Source organism: Myotis daubentonii, chromosome 1 (assembly GCF_963259705.1).
Source record: "Myotis daubentonii chromosome 1, mMyoDau2.1, whole genome shotgun sequence".
In the NCBI taxonomy this organism is placed as follows: Eukaryota; Metazoa; Chordata; class Mammalia; order Chiroptera; family Vespertilionidae; genus Myotis; species Myotis daubentonii.
In genome coordinates, this window is record NC_081840.1 from 22,946,943 (window position 1) to 22,956,849 (window position 9,907).

Sequence of the window (9,907 nt, forward strand, 5' to 3'; positions counted from 1 at the left end):
TTGGCTATAGAGATGCCCCCTAAGGAACAAGGGATCCCAGCCCCACATCAGAATCCCCAGCAAAGCCTTCCAGGGCTGGGAAGAGAAGTCCCCAGAACATATGACTGCAAAAACCAGTGGGGAATGTGGCTAAGACAGAGGGCTCTGGAGTTCCAGGCATTCTTCTTTTTTTAAATGAATATATTTTTACTGATTTTGAAGTACGGTAGCTATCATCTCAGGTAGAAACTATAGTTTAACTTTAACCCTGCTGTTTGGCTTCTGAACTTATTTGCTTTGTTTAACAATAGAAAAGTTATTTTGATTTTCTGAATTATATAAATCATCCCATTCGATTGAATACCCTATTGATTGTACTGTGAATATCCCATTGGTTGTGGTCATACTGGTCTTATAAAGCACATTTTCCTTTACCTGGGAAGGACAGCACAATTATCCCAAGGTCAGAGGGCTCCAGTTAACGTGTCCCTGTTGACTCAGTGTTCCGGAGACCCCAAAACTGTGATTTAGATGACATGCTGCTTCTGCTTCTGTAAACTGCTTTTTTGCAAACAAGGTTCCTCATTCCAGACCCGAGGGCTCCAGATAATGTGTTTCTGTCAATTCAGTGATCCGGAGACCCAAAACTATAATTTAGATAACATGCTGCTTTGCTTCTGCAAACTACTCTTTTGCAAATCAGGTTCCTCATTCCAAACCCTGGGATGTAATCAATACCTTTGTGATTTGTGCCTATATAAATCTGGTGTTGCGGCCATCTTATCACTATGAGATCTGGGAGAGTGAAATGCCCCCTCATAGTCCCGGATTTGCAATAAATGTGACTCTTTCATTCGACTTCTTCAGGCGTCCTTGTGTGATTCGTGGGGGTACATTACAATAATTTCAGAGAGAGAGAGATAGAAGCATTAATGATGAGAATTATTGATTGGTTTTCTCCTGAATGCCCCACTGGGGACCGAGCCTGCAACTAGGGCATGTGCCCTGATGGGGAACTGGGAATTGAACCATGACCTCTTGGTTCATAGGTCTGACACTCAACCACTGAGCCACTCAGGCTGGACCCAGGAGTTCCTCTTAAAGGGCTGGCACATGGACTTACTTGGACTCACTCCCTCTGAGGTCCAATGCTGGGGCAGCAGCTCAAAAGAGCCAGGGACAACCTGGGAAGAACTGCATTGTCTGGCTTCAAGGCAAAGGCTGAAGGGCAGCTTCTCCCAGACAGACGTGCTGGCAGAGGCCATTATTCTTTGCTGAGCCCTCCCCACAGAGCTGGCAGGCAAGCCATATCTGAGACTCTAACATATATGCAAAATCCATGGACACAGACAATAGTTTGGTGAAGACCTGGGGAGGGGGCAGGAGCAGGGTAGAGAGGGTCAATGGGGGAGAAAGAGGGGCATCAGTAAGGCTTTCAACAATAAAGATACATTTAAAAAAAAAAAAACAAAGCTTAGTACAGTAGTCCCCCTTTGTCCATGGGGATACATTCCAAGACCCCCCAGTGGATGCCTGAAACCATGGATAGTACCAAACCCTATATATTCAGTACTGTTTTTATATATATATATACACACACACACACATACATACACACACACACATACATACATACATACCTATAACAAAATTTATCAATTAGGCAAAGATATTAATAATAACTAATGAAATAGAACAATTATAACAATATACTATAAGAAAAGTTATGTGAACGTGCTGCTCTCTCTCTCAGAATACCTTATTGTACGGAACTCGCCCTGCTTGTGAAGATGTGTGATCACAATGTCTGTGTGATGAGATGAAGTGAGGTATTCAGAATAGCATGCAATTTAAACATATGAGTTGTTCATTTCTGGGATGATTTTTCATTTAATATTTTCTGACCACTGTTGATCACAGGTAACTGAAACTGCAGATAAGGGGGTACTACTGTATCGATGTCCCAATGGGAATTCCAAAACAAGTCTTAATCATCTTAATCACACATTCAGGAATGTGTACTGGTAAGAGTTAAGCAGAGTCCATTCCTTAAGGAACTTGAGTGGGCAGGTTGCCAAAGCTCAGATAAGGTCAGTTAGGGCCCAAGGTGTATATGGGACTCTTAGCAATATGGAATCTCAGTCCATAGAACAAGAGCACAAGGCCAACTCTAGGCCAGCAATTGAAAGTTGGGCAAGCACTTCTTATGTTTCTCCTGCTTAAGGTTAAGATTGTTCTTACAAAGAAGATCAGGGTTAAGCCTATACATTGGATAAAGTTCAGGGGAGGAAGGAGCAGACCCAGCAGCGAAGAAAATAGGGTTGCAAAGGTTGAGAATCCAGTAGGACCTGACAAGGAAGCCAAGGTGGTTGCTTTGTTACAAAGAGATTCCTAGGTGCTCTGGAAAACCCAATACATGTCGCATGGATAGGATTTTTATTAATAGTATCTCATCTATGATTGTAAAGTTACAGTTTGCTGTTGACAGATTTTTTACCATTGAGATGTTTATGGAAGAAAGTTTGAATTTGCTGCCAGGCATCTACCTGTGCCCTTGAATGAGCCTTTAACTCACCTCCATAGTATATTGGTAGGCCCAATACTGCATGCACAGAGGCTCTACTAGGAGGAAAATAAGGTGGGTCGATACAGTGACCAGTTCCTGGGTAGCAGAGTATCTGGGGTCTGTCTTTCCCATGGGCTTGTAACCGTTCAGAGGCCATATAAGCATAGAATTCACTCTTCCAGCTATAATCGTCCATGCCAACAATAAACAGGAAGGGTCCCTGGGCCTTTTCCAGTGGAATAAGACTTTGGTGGTAGGGTTTTTCCAGTGGATTATTCCAAATGTTCATAAAATTGAACAGGCCTGACTCGGTGGTTGTATATTTTCCTAGGTCACTGCCGAGATCAGGAATAATCATATCCTTGTAATGCAGAGGAGCTATTGTGTTGGCCACACAGGAATTGATAACCACAGTGGCTGTGATGCCCTTCAAGAAAGAGGCCATTGAGAGACACAAGTCACCTCCTTTGGAGAATCCAAGAAGCCCAACACTAGGGCCTTTCACCTGATGAGGAGAGAGAGAGAGAGAGAGAGAATAAGCTTAGAATTCGTAAATAGAGGACATATCAGTGATTCTATATTCTCCAGGCAGTTTTCTCAAATGTCACTTGCTTTCCTTCTTTATGCAACAATCTACAAGGTTCAAAAGTGTCTTCTAATAAGCAAATTAATTGATTTCCTAGTACACAGGCCTTCCACTAATATTTATGGGGTCTGGATTAAGAATACACACAGAGAGCCATATACCCTATACCTAAATATTTAAAAGTTAAATATCAAATGAGCAAACTATTAAATAAAATATATTCTTTTCTCCTACCTTGATAATATGCCTCCGTAACAATTTAGAAGGTTCAAATTTAAAATCTTGGAACTCATTGGAGTTTTATACTGGAACATGACATAGGGGAGAGCCAGGCCTGACCCCAATCCCTGGTCCCTGGCCCACCACTCTTCTCTTCCACCCCTAGCTCCATCATGCAAGTTAAGGGGCCTTTCACACACGTGTGAACAACCCAACCAATATGTTTAAAGCCTTGGTGCATTAACATTGAAAGACCCTGAGCCCTGGCCGGTTTGGCTCAGTGGATAGAGCATCAGCCTGCAGACTGAAGGGTCACAGGTTCTATTTTAGTCAAGGGCACATACCTTGGTTGCAAGCTCAATCTCTGGCTCTGGTTGGGGGGCGTACAGGAGGCAACCAATCGATGTGTCTCTTTCACATCGATGCTTCTTTCTCTCTCTGTCTCTCCCCCTTCCTTCCACTCTCTTTAAAAACCAATGAAAAAATATCCTTGGGTGAGGATTAATAAAATAAAACAAATTTAAAGTCTGGCTGGTGTGGCTCAGTGGTTGAGCATTGACCTATGAACCAGGAGGTCACGGTTCGATTCCCAGTCAGGGCACATGCCCTGGTTTCGGGCTCCATCCCCAGTGTGGGGCTAGGCAAGCAGGAGGCAGCCATTCAATGGTTCTCTCTCATCATTGATGCTTCTATCTCTCTCCCTCTCCCTTAAAAAAAAAAAAAAAAAAAAAAAAGACCCCAAGGAGAGGCATTGGGCCTGAAAGCAGAAACTGCAGTTCGGCAGAGAATTCTGGGGTTCAAGATCCCAAGGGCACAGTGAGCGAGGGGCCACATGGGTTCCTGGTGAACACATTCCCTTGGACCCTTGGACTCCTTACCCTGTGGGCAGAGATGCACCAAAGAAAGGCCAGAGTGTGGTCATCCAAAACAAAGGGTCCAAGGAAGAAGCCCCGTTTGCCTAGGTTTGAGGGCAGAACTAATAGTATATACCAGTGGTCAGCAAACTGCGGCTCACGAGCCACATGCGGCTCTTTGGCCCCTTGAGTGTGGCTCTTCCTAAGCCTTAGGAGTACCTTAATTAAGTTAATAACAATGTACCTACCTATATAGTTTAAGTTTAAAAAATCTGGCTCTCAAAAGATATTTCAATTGTTGTACTGTTGATATTTGGCTCTGTTGACTCATGAGTTTGCCGACCACTGGATACTGTTCTCTTCTTTTTTTGGGGGGCCTTATGTCCCCTAAATAAACCAATCATCACAGTTCAAGACCATCTAGGTTTTAGCAACTCTGCTAAAAGACCAGTCCATGAATTTCAGCAGAGTTAAATCATCCTACAGACCTTGTAGAATATCTTATTCCTTAACATTAAAATGTGTGGGTCTCTAAGTTCAGATAGTAGCAAAGAGTATCGATTCCATTTATTATCACTACCAAAATATTTTAATTCATTTTTTCCACTATCAGATAAGAACTTTCTCTGCAAAACCCTAATATCATTATCACACTTAACAAAATGCATAATGATTCCTTAATATCATCAAATACACAGTCCCCATTCAAATGTCACCAATTGTCTCAAAGATGTCTCCCTTTCTAGTCAAAGTTTTTCTTCTACACGTTTACATTAATCTTATACATGAGAAAAACTGAATCCCAGAGAGGGCAACTGCCTTATTCAGGATCATAAGGCTTCTTGGTAGTAGGTATAAAACCAGAACTCAAGGTTAGTCACTTTTTAGTCCAGTTCTTTGAATTATGGTCAAGAATTAAAGGGAACGCCCTGGCGGGGGGTGGGGGTAGGGGGTGGATCAGTTGACTGGAGCATTGTCTCATACACCAAAAGGTTGCGGGTTCCATTCCTGGTCAGGGCACATACCCAGGTTGCAGGTTCAATCCTTGGTCTGTGCGTGTACAGGAGGCAACTAATGGATGTTTCTCTCTCACATTAATGTTTCTCTCTCTCTCTTCCTCTCTCTAAAATCAATAAACATATCCTTGGGAGAGGATTTTTTTAAAAAAAGAATTAAAGGAAACTAAATAGTCAACTCTCAAGGAATTAGAGAGAGATGGGTAGAAATGGAAATAATTATCCTTTTAATAAAACTCCTGAAGGAGCCTTTGTGTCTCATGCCACACTTCCAGCCCCTAAGTGTCCTGGTGGGCCTTTTGGATCCAGTCCTGTGTCCGTTCTGCTTCTCCCCTGCATTCACAGGAGCACCTGAACCCACCTTTGGATGCCGCAGCATGAAATCCACAGCTTCTTCAAAGTACTCCAAGTGCACCTCATTGAGACTTTCTGGGAGATCTTCAAATCTGAAGTAAGCCAGAGCAAGCACAGCAAAGCCATGTCCGGCCAGGAGGCTGGCCCTGTATTCACAAAGGCCACCACCACTTCCAAACAGATCAATGATCCCAGGGAAGGGCCCTGCACCTAGAGGGTACCACAAAACAAAAGGAGCTTTAGACTCTCAAAAGACATTCTTGGGTTTCAGATTTTGGCAATCAGAAAAGAGAAGTTTTAGAAACAAGGAAAGTTGGGGTGTGGGGGTTGGTGGAAAAAGGATCCTTTTTAATTTAACTTAAATATATTAATATAAATATAGTTAGTTGGTCCTTCTTCACCTGGGGACATGCCTGAGCGCCAGGGCCTCAGGAAGTGCCATTACACTTGAAGAAAAACTTCCACCCAGAATCCACAACAGACTCGGGAGCGCGGGGACCAATTTTGGTCAGTGCCACCATCACGTGGTTCCCAGGCCAGGCAAGAGGTCAGTAGGGTCTCGCACTCCACCCAACTCTCCAGAATAGCCCAGAATAGCCTCGGGAGCTGGTCGCTCACCTGGCGGCAGGAAGAGCGTGGCGCGCACCCGGCCCGCGCGCACCGGCTCCCTCCGCACCCCGGGGGCAAGGAAATCGCGCTTGTGGACCGTCCGGCCCAGGAGGCGCCCGCCCTCGGGCTCGTGGCCGTCGAGCACCTCCAGCTCCACGGCGAAAGGTTGGTTCACGTCCCGCTTCACCAGCCGACCCCAAGGTTTCTCCGCCTCCATGGCCCAGAAGAGCCCCATGGGCTCCAGCCCCGCGAAGCTGCCGCCCAGCGCGGGCGCGCGCGCCAGGTCCAGCTCGCCGCCGGCGTCGGCGCGGTAGCGCGCGTGGGCCCGGAAGAGCTCGCCCTTCTCGTCGCGCAGGGACACGCGCAGCGTCACTCGCTGCTCCGGGGCCAGGCCGCGCACCACGATGCTCACGGGCTCGTCCCAGCAGCTACGGCCCGCGGGCTCCAGCGTCACGGTTGCGGCCATCTCGGTCTTGGAGAAGCAGGGGCGGCCTGGCTCGGTGGAGTCGAGGGCGGGGCTTGGCGTCCCTTCACCTCCCTGGGGATCAGCCGCTATTGGACCCCTTGCGCTCACGACGTGCCACCGGGCTGGCTGGCTTGTTGACACCTTCTAAGCCGCTGTGTGAAGTCTTCTAGAATTGGTGCACTTCACGAGTGCCTGAATAGGATAAAGTCTCTGCTAAGAGTTAATTACTAACCCTGCAATCCAATGTGGCGAGTGTTGAAACAGAGGTACAAAGACCGCTGAGAGTTAAAGGATTGGGAAAGATATGGAACATTCCAGGAGTCTGGACTTCTAAAAAAGCTTCTCTGATGTGCACAGTTGACCTTTGAACAAGGGGCGGGGTGCGGTTAGGGACGTCAACCTCCGGCACAGTCTAAAATCTCTGTAACTAGTAATTAAGGGGATCAGTGGAGAAGCATAGTCCTAATCCCTCCCTGATCCCTCAGTCCTTTACCAAGCCTTTTCCCAGCGCGAAGGGTCCCTAAAGCGGCTTCCAGAGCAGGTAGCTGTTTATGGAGTAAGACCTCCCTGGGTTCCAGGCTGGCCCTGCTCCTTTGAATAGTGTGGTGATTCTCATCTAGCTACGTAATTAAGCCCGTGACTCCAGTTTCCTTATCTGTAAAAGTTTTTTGGGTGACGATCACAGTTCTGGTCACACACAGTGTCAGGGTTGAGTTGTATCAGACTACTGGCAGGAAAAAAAAGTGGCGCTTTCAAATTGGGTAATTTGAGGAGCGTTTCAGAACGGGACTATTTGCAAAGAAATAGGCAAGGTTAAAAAAATGGTTTGGCGCAGAGCCTTGGGTCTGAAGGCTCAAGGGGAGAGGGCTGCCTGGCATGGGTGTAGCATAGAGGGAGGCAGGCACCCATGGTGAGGTGACAGGAGTGGTGAGAATGAAAACTTTGACCTCACTCTCCTCTTGCCCTTGGGTATCTTGTGAGTTTTCAAAATAGCCACTTGCTCTCTTTGGCTGAACCTAACCCTACAGCTCAGCCTACCTGGGTATAAAGCAGGGTGCAGACCGGTAGATGGAGCGCATGGAAGACGCCCAGCGAAGGGAGGCTCAATACGTTTTATAAACTGAACAACAAGATAGCAGATGAGGTCCCCAGTCTCAGAGTTCCCAGAGCTTTCCCCAGTCCACCTCCTTCAGTAATTGCTGCAGCATATTTTTTTAAATTAAATTCTTTATTGTTGAAAGTATTACATATGTCCCCCCCCCCCCCATTGACTTCTTCCCGGCTGCTCCCTGCAATTTATTTTAAACACCTGTTGTTTAAAGTGTTTCAGGCTGGCCCACGCTGGTGTGTCTTTGTGGATAGAGCATCAGCGCGAGGACTGAAAGGTCCCGGCTTTGATTCTGGTCAAGGGAACATGCCCCGGTTTGCGGGCTCAATCCCCCATAGGGGGCATGCAGGAGGCAGCTGATCAATGATTCTCATCATTGATATTTCTGTCTCCCTTTCCCTGACTCTCTGAAATAATTATATATATATATTTATTTTTTTAATAAAAAATGTTTCAGTCTGTCCTCCATATAGAAACACACTGCTTCCAAAAAATTTACGTGGGCCGCTGCAGCCACCAGCACAATAACTGTAGATAACATGATAATATAGTATATATAGAACCCTAAAGATTCCACCAAAAAACTATTTAAACTGATAAATGAATTCAGTAAAGTATCAGGAGACATAATAAATATCCAGATGCATTTTTATACACCAATAATGAACTATCAGAAAAAAATGCAATGGGATACATTTTTTTTATTGATTGACTTTAGAAAGAGGAAGGGAGGGAAAGATTTGTTGTTTTGCATATTTATGCATTTCTTAGTTGGTTCTTTTATGTTCCTTGATTGAGGGTTGAACCCGCAGCATTGGCATACCACGGCGATATTCTAATCAACTGAGCTACCCAGTCAGGGCCCTTAGAATAAATTTAACCAATAATATAAAAGTCCTGTACTTGGAAAATTATAAGACACTGAAGAAAGAAATTGAAAAAGATACAAATAAGTGGAAGCAGCCCTGGCCAGGTAGCTAAGTGAAATAAGCCAGTCAGAGAAAGACAAATACCATAAAATTTCACTTATATGTGGAGTCTAATGAACAAAATAAACAAACAAAATAGAAACAGACTCATAGATACAGAAAACAGACTGACAGCTGTTAGAGAGGAAGAGGGTTAGGAGCTTGGTAAAAAAGGTGAAGAGATGAAGCAAAACAACACACACACACACACACACACACACACACCCGCTCATAGACACAGATACTTTCTCCCATCATTTACATCTTGCATAATTGTGACAATTTGTTATTTGATGAGCTAATACTGATACACTATTATTAACTAGAGTCCATAGTTTATGTTAGGGATCACTCTTCGTGTTGTACATTCTATGGGTTTTAACAAATGTGTAATGATGTATATACACAGAATAGTTTCACTCTCAAAATTCCTGTATGTTCCATCTATTCCCCCCTCCCTTCCTTCCTCCTCCCCAAGTCTTTGGCAACCACTAATCTTTTTGCTGTCTCCACAGTTCTGCCTTTTCCAGAATATCACATAGTTGGAATCCTATAGTATATAGCCTGTTTGGATTGGCTTCTTTCGCTAGCAATATGCACTTAAGTTTCTTTCATGTCTTTTTGCTGCTTGATAGCTCATTTCTTTTTACTAATGAACTAGAGGCCCAGTGCACAAAATGGTGCGCGGGTAGGGTCCCTAGGCCTAGCCTGCGGCCAGGGCCATCTTCCACCCGCTCACCAGTCCCCAGTCCTGCCCCACCACCACCCACCCCGGTTCCCCGTTGATCATCCAGCGATTGGAGCCTGTGGGGTTGGGGGAGGGACCAAGAGGTGGTCAATGCACCTCATAGTGACTGGTCAATCGGTCGTTGTAGTCGTTATGCTGTTATGGTCGCTGGCCTTTTATTGTATAGGATAATATTTAATTTATGGATGTACCTCCATTTGTTTATTCGTTTATCTATTAAAAGCTATCTTGGTTGCTTCCAAGTTTTGGCAATTATGAATAAAGCTGCTATAAACTTCTGTGTGCAGGTCTTTGTGTGGTCATGAATTTTCAACTCCTTTGGGTCAATACAAAGAAATGCAATTGCTGGATTATATGGTGAGAGTATGCCAAACTGTCTTCCAAAGTGGTTATACCATTTTGAGTTCCTATTAACAATGAATGAGTTTCTGTTG

The 9,907-nt window shown here is 44.9% G+C and overlaps 1 protein-coding gene across 1 annotated transcript; it reads right to left on the reverse strand.

Annotated features, from left to right (window-relative positions):
• Nucleotides 1-1,439: 1,439 nt before the first annotated feature.
• Nucleotides 1,440-6,922, reverse strand: ACOT6 (acyl-CoA thioesterase 6). Its single transcript, XM_059691197.1, has 3 exons — nucleotides 6,193-6,922; nucleotides 5,582-5,784; nucleotides 1,440-3,050 (listed from the first exon to the last, which is right to left on the reverse strand). Exons 1-3 carry the CDS (start codon nucleotides 6,647-6,649, stop codon nucleotides 2,448-2,450), a joined length of 1,263 nt encoding a protein of 420 aa, XP_059547180.1. The 5' UTR covers nucleotides 6,650-6,922; the 3' UTR covers nucleotides 1,440-2,447.
• Nucleotides 6,923-9,907: the final 2,985 nt, after the last annotated feature.

Coding starts and splice junctions, on each gene's coding strand:
- ACOT6 (XM_059691197.1), bottom strand. CDS start 6,649: ATGGCCGCAACCGTGACGCTGGAGCCCGCGGGCCGTAGCTGCTGGGAC. Junction 5,785..6,192: donor CACGCTCTTCCTGCCGCCAG/GTGAGCGACCAG, acceptor GGTACCCTCTAG/GTGCAGGGCCCTTCCCTGGG. Junction 3,051..5,581: donor TCATGCTGCGGCATCCAAAG/GTGGGTTCAGGT, acceptor TCTCCTCATCAG/GTGAAAGGCCCTAGTGTTGG.